The sequence below is a fragment of the Muscardinus avellanarius genome (assembly GCF_963383645.1).
Source record: "Muscardinus avellanarius genome assembly, chromosome: 2".
Lineage (NCBI taxonomy): Eukaryota > Metazoa > Chordata > Mammalia > Rodentia > Gliridae > Muscardinus > Muscardinus avellanarius.
The window spans coordinates 171,495,863-171,510,820 of NC_137787.1; the positions used below are offsets into that span (position 1 = coordinate 171,495,863).

The following is a 14,958-nucleotide window of genomic DNA, read 5'->3' on the forward strand; positions in this document are numbered from 1 at the left end:
GAACTGAAATAAAACAGTATTTGGGATGAAGAAGAGAAATGCCAATAATTATCACCTGTCCTCAAATATCCTATCACCTCAAATTATAAATGCCTCCTCTCTTTCCTTTATGCCAATCCATTATCTGATGCAATGGGCTACCAAAGAACTCCTTAATAAATGACAAGGTTGATTTGGAAGTAACTGAAAATCCTTTGACCCTGACCTGACGTCTGTAAAACTACAGTTATTTTTTATTGAGCACTTGGTGAAAGCGTGAACTCAGCAGTCTGGTTCCATAATCCATGTTCTTAACCAATACAACCTGCTTTCAGACAGGTCAGTACATGGTGGAAAACTAACTACTGACTCTTGAGTTTTTAATTTTCTTTTAACAATTCCTCCCTTTAAAATAAAAAGTCATCTGTTGAAATAAGGTGAGAAGGCTGGGTGTGGTGACGCACGCTTGTAATCCCCGCGCTTGGGAGGCTGAGACAGGAGAATCGCACAGGTTTGAAGCCAGGCTCCGCTACTTAGTGAGGCTTTCAGCAACTTAGTGAGACCCTGTTTCCAAATAAAATATAAAAAAGGTCTGGGAGTATAGCCCGGAGGTAGAAAGCCCCTGGGTTCCACCCCCAGTACCACACACACACACACACACACACACACACACACACACACACAAAAAGAAATAAGGTGAGAAGAACCTGACAATATAACTAAAGTCACTAGCTCACTCAAGAATAGCTCCTACAAAACGCGCACAGGAACGAGACCAGAGGCATAGGTTCCATCAGGACCATACTTTCAAGGAGTACAAAATATTTACCTGATACCTCATATACACGTAAGTTTTCAAGGCCTAATTTTAAGGTACCAGAGTTCAGTAAAAAGTCAATACATTTATGATAGAGGAACCATTTTTAAATGTTTACATTTAGAATAAAAGCAATGTGCATGAATGAAATAAAAGCATTATTCTAAAATAGTACTTCTTCCGTTGGAAATACTAATTGCACCTAATATATTGAAAAATTTTGTTTTATATATAAAGCAACATTACTCTTGAACTATATCAATACTTAAGAGAACAGAGTTCATTACAAATAATACATTCTACTATAATACATGTTTCTAGAACATCAGTTAGCATATATGCTTCTGGTGATAGGGAGTGATATCAGAATGGTGTACATGTTGGATTAGTTTATGGGTGATACTTTCCTAGGCAAGGGAGGCCTCAATAGCAAAGAGTACTGTAATAAATATAACTGGTTAAGAAAATAACTTTCAGCCCAACTTCTGCTTAACCAGAGCCTTTCTAGTTCTAGTTCAAGAAATTAAAATAGACACCTGCACTTAAGGAATCACTCCCTGCTGGGGCACTCTCAGCCTCTGGTGGCTGTTGGCTGATTACTTACTCTGTGCCATCACACTGGCAGCCCACCAGCTCAGAGCTCCACTTCCACCTGGCATGGCTCATGGCCTCTGGGCCAAGAGTTCCACTCTCTGCTTTTGTACAGCTATAACAGCCTCTGTAACAGACTCCAGCCCACTGATCTCCCTGCCTGGGTTCTCCAAGCACTCCCTACTGTGTTATCTATTATTAACTTTGTTCTTGCTCTAGTTACAAAGTTACACAGAGTTTTCCTGGTCTGCCCCAAACCTATTTTTACCCATAAGCCAGGTTATTTTTAAAGCACAATTGCACAGATATATATATATATATGTATTATAGCCAGCATGCCTGCAGGTAACACATATAAATAGAATTCAGTGGCTTACCTTTGGAAGCTTGATGGGGGGCTCTTTGGATTCCTCCTCTTCATCACTATCTGATTCTCCACTCTGCACAGAGTTCTTAGATGCAGCAGCCAATGACGTTTCCTTTTTCTGCCATTCCAGAACGCAGTGGCGTACATTACAGTAAATATTGAAAGCTGAAGGATTGCTATGTAGTTTGATATCTGGTATGATTACTGCATTCTCCAAATTTTCAGACTGAAATACAAGATAGAACATTTCAGTACACATTTTTTTCTGTCATCATCAACCTCCATTTTAACAAGACACATAGACAAGCTAAACTGAATTCCATAAATCACATAAGTGATACAACAAAGAAATTCTAAGTCTACTAACTTAACTTCTAGTATTTATTTTACTATACTTCATTACTTTGAGTAACAGCCATAACAAAACTCACAAGGGAGCAGGGCGTGGTGGCATTCAGGAGGCTGAGACCAGAGGATCGTGGTTTGTGGATAGCCTCAGCTACTTAGTGAGACCCTCTGCAACTTAGTGAGACCCCCATCTCAAAATAAAGAGTAAAAAATTGGGGTGGGGGTGAGGTAGAACATTCTTCCCCTGGGTTCCATCCCCAGACTCGCAAAAAAAAAAAAAAAAAAAAAAAAGAAAGAAAGAAAGAAAGAAAGAAAGAAAGAAAGAAAAAAATTTCACAAGGGCTTGAAATGGCCAAATAACAGAAATATCCTTTTTATCCCCATGAAAGGAAAGCTTAAAAAAACTTAATTGGTGAAGTATCTTATAAAAGGACAATAATTTAATACCTTTTTTCTTGCAGTACTGAGGATGGAACCCAGGGGCATTCTACCTCCAAGCTACACCCCCAGCCCTGTTTTTTATTATTTATTTGGAAACAGGGTCTCAATGAGTTGCAGAGGGCTTCACTAAGTAGCAGCTGAGGCTGTCTTTGAACCATGATCCTCCTGTCTCAGCCTCCTGAATGCTGGGATTGCAAGCATGTGTACCACGCCCAGCCATTAATTTAATATCTCTTTAAGGAGAACCAGACATGTGGCATCTCGATTAACTATAAAAATATACACTTCTGAATTCTTTTCAAAGTAAATACAAAAATTTATACAGAAAATAGGAATATAAAAAACCTTAATTTTCATCAACTCATAAATTTTATTATTTTTCAAATAATAATAATGCAAAAAAATGGTAGATTATATAGACAAATGTTTCCCTAAGCTCTCTTTAAACTAACACTTTGGATAAACGCTCTTTTGTGTCCAGCATTTTACTCATCAAATAGCAACCATATTTTTATACACTTTTGTTACAAATATAATAAACTTATAAAATACTCTATAAATGCAAGTTCTAACAATTAAAGTATGTCCATGAAGTAGCTAAGATAAATAAAATGACAGTAACAAAAGTGCTTCATTTCAAAATTCTATCCTTCTTCCACAAAGAAGTGGGGGACAAAAGGGAATATCTCATTAAATAAAAATATATTAAAGTCAAATTGGCATGTAAGTTAACAGATAACTAGTGAACTTGTCTTCCAGAAATATAAAGAAGCAAATACTAGTAACCCAAAATTAACAATATATAAAAAAGTAATTTATCATGACCTACTGGTATTTAACCTAGGAACAATGCTGACACAAAACTGGAAAAGCAATCAATCAGATAGCTCCCCCTCCCAACAAAGAAAAAATATAAGACACTAAAAATCAACACAGAAAAAGTATGTGATAAAAATCCAATACCATTCAAAATAAAAATCTAAGCAAATTAGGAATAGAAGGAAATCTCAACTTAATCAAGAGTGTCGATGAAAACTCCACAGCTAACATGGTAACAGACTGCATGCCTCCCTGACAAGATGCCGAACAAGGCAAATCACCTACTCTCAGAAACGCAGTTCAATAATGTACGGGATGCCCTGTCCAATGTGATAAACTGGAAAAGGCCCCCAAAAAGCATAACAAGAAAAGAAATATCCTCCAGAAAATAAATCTCTCCATTTGTTGAAGAAATGCAGAAAATCATAGTCTGAAAAAAAGCTAATAGAAATAATAATGCAGATGAAATAAAGTATCTGGATATAAAAGTATACCAATATATTAGGAATAAGTGATAGAAAAATGTCAGTTTAAATAGCACAAAAGTCAGAGAAAGGAAGAAAATATTTGCAAACTATATAGTTAGTAAAAGACTAGTGTTCAGAATATGTAAAAAATTCTCAAAACTCAACAGTAAAATAAGGAATCCAATTAAAAATTGGACAAAAGACATAAACAGATCTTTAGGAGAAGACACAGGAAGGGCATATAAGCACGTAAAAAGACATTCAGCATCATCGGCCAATAGGAAAATTCAAATAAAAACGAGACAGAAGCCTGGCTGTGTGGTGGCACACACCTGTAAACTCAGTACTCAGGAGCCTGAGACAAGAGGATTACACAGTCAAGGCCAGTTCCAGCAAGCAACCTAGAAAGACTGTTTTCAAATAAAAATAAAAAGAGCTGGGCATGTAGCTCAGAGGTAGAATGCTCTTGGGTTCAATGAGATGGAGGGAGGGAGGGAGGGAGGGAAGATGAAAATGAATGAACATATCTATCAAAATGGCTAAAATTACAAACCAAATACTGGCAAAGATGCAAAGACACTGGATCATTCATACCTTGCTGATGGCCATTCTGCATGGTCTGCTCACCACCACTCCTCACACAGTCATGAACATAAATTATGCCATCTCTCTGGCCAAAGTGAATGGTACAATTAAATGAAAAATCCAGGATTTTCTGCTAGCACTAATAAAAGAGATTGCCTCTTTTTTGAATAAAATGAAGTCGGACTGTCAGCAGATTTAGTCCTTAGCCACAGGCAAAAAGCCCACATACAGAGACAAAAGTACAGATCTGATGACATTATTTAATCTATACATCCATCTGTGATTCAAAACCTCAAGACAGAGGCCAAATAAATTCCATTGCCCCACTATTATTTTATGTTTTAGTTTATCATTTCAAAGTAGATTTTGTTCAGTTACAATAGCAGGAACACGAAAGATGGCAGGAAACATTTGCCATTTCTCTAACCCAACTGAGCTGTTCAGAAGCCAGTGTTACAACTCTTCCCTTTCCTCCTGTTTAGGTTTCTTAGAACTAGTTTCTGAAAAAGTGTTCAACAGAAAACACTTTTACAGAAAGTGGAAATGCAAATGTTTAAGGAAAAACTAGATGGACTTTATGAATACAATTTCTGTATTAGAAAAAGGGATCCCTGGTCTCTAAGGCCCCAATTCAAACATTCCACGGTGCCATTTGACACCGCCACCAACAGTCAAGAGAAGGTCAGAACAATACAGATGCACCAGAGTCCTCTTAATCCAAGTCAAAAAAGGCATAAAATGAACCCAAATCTAAGTCCCAACGAACAAGCCAATTCTACTATTTATAGTACATGTAGTCAGAGTGAAAAAAAGAGAAGAGAAACAGATATGTTCCCCCAGAGGACTGATCACAGATAATAAGAATCAATAATAAATAATTGTCAACACCCAGATATTAGCTTCCAGGTCAAGAAACATCCCATAGTAAAGAAGAAGCTAAAAGCAGAACCAAATAAGGAGCTTTACAAATTACTTCAGCACAGGAGCAGAACGGCTTGCTTGTTATATCTTTAAATCTTAACACTTATTCAAATTACTATATAAAAGGTCCTTATTCCCTGTAAGTTTCCAGCAACTTTACCTTGCTTCTTGTCTTCACTTTTGATTTGCTCTTCTGTTTTCTTTTCAACTTCTTCTTATTTAAAAGTTTCTTATTCCTAAAAATTAAAAAAGCAGAAAAATATAATAGGATATACAAAGCCACTGAAAATAAGTATTGCCAAAAGAGACATTTGAATACTTCTCATAAACTTCCTGTGAAATAATATACTCTACAGATACATATAAGACACTAATGTATACAGTAGCTATGCAACTGTTCAGTATTATGGACATCTAGGAAATGCATATTAAATAATAATTGTAAATATATAAATTCTCTGAAAATAAGACATGAAAAGGCATCAACTCAAGTTTTTTAAAACTTTATTCAACAAGGGCAATTGCTATTAAGCATCAGTCATGTCTCCTCAGAAAAAGAACAAAAACCAGCTTTTTGTGGTAACAGGGGTGACAGAACAAAAAGGCACACAAGTCACTTTTTACTAAATTATTACAGGGAAACCCCTGGCAACTAGTTTTTCATTACTTCTTGGCCCTAAAAATGAATTATTCCTTGAGAAAAAGAAAACCCTTGAGTGACTTTAAGAAAAAGAATATAGGTAGACAGGTAAGTAGGAAGGTAGGTAGGTAGGTTGAGAGGTAGGGAGGTAAGTAAAAAGAATTATGGTGGAAGAAACAAGAGGGAAAGCAGACACTTTCATCCCATTTCACATTTTTTATAGTCACCATGCTGAAATGTACATGGGTAGGTAGTAAAGATACAGAGACTTGAACAAAAGCAGAGTTTAATGTTCTAGCAAAATGATGCTCCTGCTATAATAAAGATAAAAAGGAAAGGGAGTGGGGGAAAGAGAGGGGAGGATAACTATGACGAAGACAAGGAGATGATGGTAACTCTAGATGCTGAATAAATCTTTAAGACTTGGTAATTATTTTGATAGAAGCAGTGATTAAAAAAAAAAGTTTTAAGCCGAGGTCATTTGAAGGTACGAACACCATCTACCAAAGTAAGTTGGTAAGTCAGAGGAACAATTAATTTGCTACAGAAAAAGATGGGCTCCATTTTAAAGGTTTTTGAATTCAAGATTCTAAACGTCAGTAAAATGGATATGAGCAATCAGCTAAGAAAATTTTACCTTTTGACACTTGCTTAGGCTTCAGTTCTCAAATCAAAATAATCACAAAATCTTAACACTTGTGTCTCATAAACAGTTCTTGATTCTATTCAGTTTCACAAATGTGATTATATGTGATTATGCTAATTATATATGTATATATAATGTATACATATATATATATCAGTATATACATATATCAGTAGCTTTGTGTATACACACACACACACACACACACACACACACACACCACCATCTCTGGCCTGGACCACTGCCAATGCTGCTTAACTCACTTCTGCCATACATATCTACAACCCACCACTTCAATGCATTCTTCACATAGGAACCCAGGTCCTATTTTAAAACACATAAATTAAATAATTCCCCCACTTAAAACTCACTGTCTTCTTAATTCTCTGAAGATAAATTTTTAAAAATGACACTGACTTAAAAGGTCATCTTCCAGTATCTGCTCCTGCCAAGCTCTCCTCTCCTCCTGCCCTCTGTTCCTTTCCACCTTGGCTCACCATCCTCCAGCAACAGACACTCACTCCTTCAGGTGTTTGAACCTGCTCAGCTCCTTGGGGTTTTCACTAAAACTTCCCCCCGTGGCTGAAATTCTCTCCAATATCTCCTGTGACCCACTACTCATCTTTAAGATTTCATTGTGTTACCTCCTCGAGAAGCCTTCCTAACTCCACAGACTGGCTAAGTTTCCCTAATGCCCTCAATTTATGTTACACCTCCATTCCAAATTTATTTTATAATTAGTATTCCATAGCCTTTAATTGTCAGTGCATATGATAGTATGATTTAATGTATCATTCCCTCACCAAACCTTGAATTCCAACAGTTCAGAGGGCACAGCTGTCTTGTTCGCTGCCTCGTCCCTTCATCTAGACAGGCCCCTAGAACACAGTACTCAAGAGGGAAAATGAGAGGGAGGAAGTGAGAGGGGGAGAAAACCGGGGTGTTCGAACAATAGCTGCACGCCCTACTCAGTAAAACAAGCAGAGGGCCAAGGATAGAACCAGATACAACAATGCATTTAAAGGATATCAGGCCGTCAATGTCCACTAAGGAGTTATTTGTGGGGTTATTTCAAACAGATTTTGGTACAAAGGAGGTAAAGGAAACCATGTGTGTAGAGATTTCCCCCAAGATGCAATAAAATTAATGAGAAAGAGTGACTACCCATGATGAATGCTAACCATGAATAGATATGCCAGTTTACATAATCTATTCAACTGTGAGCTCTCTTGTGACATTTTATTTTGTTTATTGATTGGGTTTGTACAGAGTTATCAAAAATCCAGTAAAAAGTGGAAAATTATATGAAAATCTATATTCAACACTGGAAATTAAAAGTACTATTGCTAGTAATATAAAATTCTATTATATGACTATATTTGAGAATTAATAAAATTTTTATGATATGTGAGGGTAGATAAAACACAACTCTAAAAACCTTTTTTACACATTAACAATTCACCTTCAAATTTCTGATGATCTAGGACTTTAAGTCTGAAATCAATAGAAGCTTAATGAAAAATGTCTGGAATTGATTCTGTAAGACTTTTAGTCTTCTCATGAAAAGAACCTTATACCCATAAGACCTGGTGGTACACCCTTGTAATTCCAGTACTTGGGAGGCTGAGATAGGAGAATCGCAGGTTCATGGCCAGACTCAGCTACTTAGTGAGGCCCTCTGCAATTGTCTCAAAATAAAGAAAAAAAAAATAGGGCTCAGAGGTAGAATGCACCTAAGTTCAATCTCCAGTGCCACAAAAAAGATAAAATATTATTTTAAATGCCTCAAATGTTTATTATAAAATATTTACCAAAAAAATTCAAAGGAAGAACTATTCCTAGCTGTTACACTGTTTTAAAAAATCACTGTTAAGGAAAACTGCAATGAATATATGAACAAATGAATTTTCCACATTATTCAGTGATACAGACCATTCGTAAGCCTCCGATCTCCCTCCTCCCAGCCTCCCTGCCCTCTGGTTGCTTCCTCCTCCTGTTTAGGTCTTCCACCTTCCCCTGACAGAGCAGAAACAGAAGGGAAGCGGCACGTGGCACACTCTGTAATCCCAGTACTGGGGAGGGTGAGACAGGTCTATCACAGTCTGTTTTCTAACAACAACAAAAAATTACTGATAACTCCAATCTTTTTCTTCATTTGCCTCATAAAGAAATGAAGGCGATTATCTCTGAGAGCCCTTCTAACTGTAAAACAAATTTAAAGAACTTCTAGAATAAAAAGGTTTCAACTGTTCATTTAATTTTACTTAGTAATGAACTAAAAGAATCCCGAACACATGGTCTAAAGTAGAAATAGGTGAAACTGTTCTGTAAAGGATTGGTGAGTAAATATTTTACACATTGTTGGCCATAAGATCTCTGTGACAACTAAACCATTATGGCATAAAAGCAGCTACAGTCAACACAATGAGATGATCATGGCAATATTATATATAGTAAAGCTTTATTTCTTTTTATTTTTTGTGGTACCCAGGGGGGTTCTACCCCCAGGCTATACTCCCAGACATATTTTATTTGGATCTCATTAAGTTGCTGGGAACTTCACTAGGTAGCTGAGGCTGGCTTCAAAACGTGCAATCCTCCTGCCTCCGCCTCCCAAGCTCGGGGATTACAAACCTGCGCCACTCCAACTGGTGAAACAATGCTATTTTTAACATATAAAACAAGTAAAAAAGCCTAAGTCACTTGAAATATGGGCACTGATACATCAACAGTTCATCTGATAACTGAAACAATTACATAGTGACTTACAGGTAGGGAGTATATATACACTGTGAGTGCCCTGGACAAAAGGATGTTTCACACTCCAGTAAGGATGGGGCTGGGCAGTGTGAGCCTTCATCATGCAACTTAGAACAGCAAGCAATTTATAAATTATTTATTTCTGTAATTTCTCCCTCCCTCCCTCCTTCCTTTCTTTCTTAGGATTGAACACCCATTTAATAAATCACAAATGACCATGGGTGACTGAAACCACAGAAAACACAGCCTCAGGTAAAGGAGAGTCTACTTCATCCAGAAATTATGAACCTGTCAGTTTTAAGAGCAGAGTAAGACAGCAAAATAAGTTTCATATACTTGAAGGCATATCAAAAGAAAAAAATTCAAATCTAGTCACAGAGAAATTAAAGCAGAGTAAATACAGTGAGATACGCTAGACCCAGTCAAATGGCCTCATGACTGGCATTCCAGAAAGAAAGAAAAAAAAGAGAAAAATTAATCAATGAAGACTTAATTGCTGTCAATTTTCCAAAAGTGAAGAAAGAAATTAACTCAGATTTTAGGAAACTCAGGGAACTTCCAGGAGGAAAATACAAGGAAACCCACACCTAAGCACCAATTGCTGAAACAAAAGATAAAATGTCAAGCCGAGAGCAGTGGCGCACACTTGTAATCCTAGTACCTGGCATAGAGGCTGAGACAGGAGGATTGTGTAGGTTCACGGCAGTCTCAGCTACTTAGTGAGCCACACACACACAACTTAGTGAGACCCTCTTTTAAAACAGAGAATAAAGCCGGGCGTGGTGGCCCAAACTTGTAATCCCAGCATTCCGGAGGCTGAGACTGGAGGATGGTAGTTCGCAGATAGCCTCAGCTACTTAATGAGGCCCTCTGCAACTTAATGAGACCCTGTTACAAAATAATAGAAAATAGGGTTGGGGTATAGCTCGGGGGTCAAATGCCCCTGGGTTCCATCCCCAAACCCAACAAAAAAAATAAATAAATAAGGCTAGGGGTAATGCTTGGAGGTAGAATGCCCCTGGGTTTAATCCTCAATTAAAAAAAAAAAATTAAAAACAGCCAGAGCCGGGCGTGGTGGCACAGGCTTGTAATCCCCGAGCTTGGGCTTGGGAGGCAGAGACAGGAGGATCGCGCTGGTTCAGGGCCAGCCTGCTGGCTTAAGAGACCCTGTTTCCAAATAAAAAAAATATAAAATAGGTCTGGGAGTGTAGCCCGGAGGTAGAAGGGCTTCCAGGAACCCCAGTACCACCAAAAAAAAAAAAAAAAAGAAGAAGAAGGAAGAAACAGCCAGAGAGAAGAGATATACTCAAATAAACAATACAATTGAAAATGCGTTTTCTTTTGTATTAGAAAGTACAGTGGGGTGGGGTGCCTAGCAACTCAGTATTATATGCCCACCAAAAATATACTTTAAAAATAAAGATAAAAATACATATTTTAGGCCCACAAAAAATAAAAAAGCATTGTCAATTGACCATTATTAAATATAATAGAAGATTAGATATACAGATAAAGGAAGGTCATCTTTTAATGATTATCTTGTAATTTTTAAATAAAAGGACAAATTTAAAGAGAGAGAAAAAAGTGTATCTTAAACACACTCTCCAATCTTTTAAAAAGCTGGTATGTAGCCGGGTGTGGTGGCACACGCTTGTAATCCCAGTATTCGGGAAGCTGAGACTTGGAGGATCAGGCTTCGCGGCCAGCCTCAGCTACTTAGTGAGAACCTCCGCAACTTAGTGAGACCCTGTCTCTTAATAAAGAATAAAAAATAGGGCAGGGGTTTAGCTGGGAGGTCAAATACCCCTGGGTTTCATCCCCAGACCTGAAAAATTAAAAATTAAAAAATTAAAATTAAAAAATAAAAAGGCTGGTATGGCTACATCAATTTTTGAGAATGTCATTTTTAACATATTTTTATTGGTACATTGTAATTATATATCTGTGAGGTTCAAAGTGATATAAACATATATGCACACAGAACTTGGTGTATTTCTTTCCTGAAAACCCCTCACCCCTTCCCATACATGTTAATGAGAGGTTAGTAGTGATACCTCTGTATATTGACATAGCATAATTTGAACTGTTTCCTTTATCAAGTTTCCTTTTCTCCCTCTCCAACTCCTTCACCCAATCTCCTACCACTATTCTACTGGTCTCTCTCCTCAATATCTTAAGGATCTTTTGTTTCCTCCATTCTCTCTAGCTTCCATATATGAGGCAAAGCATAAAAACCTTGACTTTCTGAGACTGGCTGATCTCAGCATAATGTGCTCTAGTGCCATCCATTTTCCTACAAATGACACAATTTTGTCCTGCTTTATGGCTAAGTAAAATTCTATTGTGTATATATATCACATTTCCTTTACCAGTTCATCTCTTGATGGACACCTAGGTTGGCTGCATCATTTAGCTACTGTGCTGCTGTAAGCAAATATGCATGTATCACTACAGAATTCTGATTTTATTTTATTTTTTGGAAAGATACAGAGAAGTAGTATAGCTGGGTCATATGGTGGTTTCATCCCTAGTCTTTTGAGAAACCTCCATACTGATCCCCACAGTAATTAAACTAATTTACACTTCTACCAACAGCATATTAGAGTTCCTATTTCCTCACATCTTTGCCAGTATCACTGTTTGAATTTTTATAACTGCCATTCTAATTGGAATTACACAGAATCACAGAGTAGTTTTGATTTGCGTTTCCATGATCGCTAATGATTTCAAACATTTTCATATATTTATTGGCCATTTGTATTTCTTCTTTTGAGAAGTGTCTATTCAATTGCCCATTTTTTAAAAAGTGAGTTATTTGTTCTTTTTGTGCTAAGTTTTTTAAGTTCTTTGTATATTCAAATATTAGTCCTCTATCAGAGAAGCGGCTGGCCAAGGTTTCTTCCCATTCTGCAGGTTCTCTCCTCAGACTCTTCTTTCCTTTGCTGCACAGAAGCTTTTTAATTCAATGCTATCATACTTAGTGGGTCTCAGTTTTATTTCCTCAGCTTTAGGAGTCTTATTGAGGAAGTCTACCAGTACATTTTGTTGGAGAGTTAAGTCCTCTGTCCTCTTCTAGTAATTGCAAAGCCTAATTACTAGGTCTCTGGACTCCTGTGCAGGATGAGACTGGGGTCTAATTTCATTTTCCTACACATAAATATCCAGTTTGTCCAGCACCGTTTGTTGAAAATGCTATCTTTTCTCCAGCATGTTTTTAGCTCCCTTTGTCAACAATCAACTGGCTAAAGTATGAGGATTTGTCTCTGAATCTACTACTCCACTGGTCTGTATGTCTGTTTTTATGCCAATACTAAACTGTTTTTGTTACTAGAGCTCTGTACTAAATGTTTGAAAGCAGGTAATGTGATGCCTCCAGCATGGTTCTTATTACTCAGAATTTCTATGACTATTCTTTATATTTAGTTATTCCTCATAAATTTTAGGACTTTATTCTATTTCTCTGAAGAGTAACATTGGTAAGTATTGTGCTTTTGGTAGGATGACCATTTTGACGATAGTTACTTTATCTAAGAACATGAGAGGTCCTTCTATTATCTCAGATTAATTTCTCTTTTCTTTCTTTCTCTTTATTTATCCATTTATTTATTTTGTGGTACTGGGAATTGAACCTAGGGGCATTCTATCACCAAGCTAAACCTCCAGCCCTATTTAAAAAAAAAAAAAAAACACAGGGTCTTGCTGAGTTGCTGAAGCTGATCTGAAGCCTGTGACCCTCCTGTCTCAGCCTCCCAAGTACTAGAATTACAGGTGTGGCTAACCACACCCACATCTCTTAAGTGTTGAATTCAGTTCATTTGTAAATGTTTTTCAGGTCTATTTGATTTATAGTATTCTTTAAGTCATGAGAGTACTAATTTTTGTCTTGATGACCAAGCTATTGATGAGAAGTTTCCCATTATTATTATATTGGGATCTGAATCTTAATGTTAAGTACTGTTTGCTTCATGTAAGTGGGTATGCAATTATAAAGGATCAATACACTTCAATTAAAAGGCAAAGACTGACAAAATGTAGACACACAAACACACAAAAGAGAGAAAAATCAAACAGGCAAATAATAAGCATAAGAAGTCTGGGCAGACTATTTACTATTAAAAAAAAATAAGTTGATCCCAAATAGTATTATTGAAGATAAACACAGATGCATCCTAATGAAATGACAAACAATGTATCAGTAATATAACAATTATGAATGTATATGCAGACAAAAATATAAGACAAAACTTGACAAAATTAAAAGGTCAAAGACAAATTCAAAATTAGAGCCCAGGTATGGTGGCTCACACTTGTAATCCCAGCATTCAGAAGGTGGAGACAGGAGGATTTTGGACAGCCTCAGCTACTTAGTTAAGCCCTTCACAATTCAGTGAGACCTTGTTTCAAAAATTAAAAAAAAAAAAAGACTAAAAACAAGGGCTGGGATGTAGCTCCGAGGTATATAATGCCACTGGGTTCCATCCCCAATATTGCAAAAAAAAAATTTTTTTAAATAGCTAAATAGAAATAAAAATAAAAATATACAGCTGGGGGACATGTAGCTCAGAGGTACAATGCTCCTGGGTTCCATCCCCGGTACCAAAAAAAAAAAAAAAATTAGAGTGAATTTTTTTTTTTTTTTTTTGCTGGTCTGGGGATGGAACCCAGGGGCATTCAACCTCCAAGCTACACCCCCTGTCCTATTTTTTATTCTTTATTTTGAAACCGGGTCTCACTGATTTGCAGAGGGCCTCACTAAGTAGCTGAGGCTGTCCGCGAACCGGGATTCTCCATACTTCTCTCTTTAACAACTGATAGAACTAGATAAAAAGGAAGAAAACGAAAGAATATCCAAATAAAACTATCACCTAGCTTTAAATAATATATAAATTATAAAAATTCTACATCTAAAATGGCAGAATATCTGGGTTTGGTGGCACACCCTTGTAATCCCAGCACTTGGGAGGCTGAGACTGGAGGACTGCACAGGTTCGAAGCCAGCCTAAGCTACTTAGTGAGGCTCTCAGCAACTTAGTGAGACTCTGTTTCCAAATAAAATATAAAATAGGTCTGGAAATATAGCCCGGAGGTAGAAAGTCCCTGGGTTCCACCCCTAGTACCACAAAAAAAAAAAAAAAAAAAAAGCCAGGCATGGTGGCCCACACTTGTAATCCCCAGCATTCCGGAGACAGAGACTGGAGTATAGCGGTTCCCGACAGCCTCGGCTACTTAGTAAGGCCCTCTGCAAATGAGTGAGACCCGGTTTCAAAATAAAAAAGAATAAAAAATAGAGCAGGGGGTATAGCTCGGAGGTAGAATGCCCCTGGGTTCCATCCCCAGACCCGCAAAAATAAGTAAATAAAATAAAATAAAACGCCAGAATACACATTCCTTTTCAAATGCATATGGTACAATTACCAAGACAGAACATATCCTGGGCAACAAAACATATCTTAATAAATGTCAAATGATAAAAATCATACTAAGTGTGGACTAAAAACAATGTGTATAAGATATAAAATATCTGAAAGTTAAAATAACTAAACAATGTATAGATCAAAAAGTAAAATCAAAAAGAAA

The 14,958-nt window shown here is 36.9% G+C and overlaps 1 protein-coding gene across 2 annotated transcripts in view; it reads right to left on the reverse strand.

The window, feature by feature from the left end:
* The window catches only part of MYCBP2 (MYC binding protein 2), a gene marked incomplete at both ends in the record, with an annotated part of 250,457 nt that overhangs the window by 220,647 nt on the left and 14,852 nt on the right, over positions 1-14,958 (reverse strand). For both annotated transcript variants that reach the window (XM_080689587.1, XM_080689588.1), the window contains 2 exons: positions 1,765-1,980; positions 5,496-5,571. In XM_080689587.1, the coding sequence (XP_080545713.1) occupies positions 1,765-1,980; positions 5,496-5,571 (292 nt within the window). The remainder of the gene's footprint in view (positions 1-1,764; positions 1,981-5,495; positions 5,572-14,958) is intronic.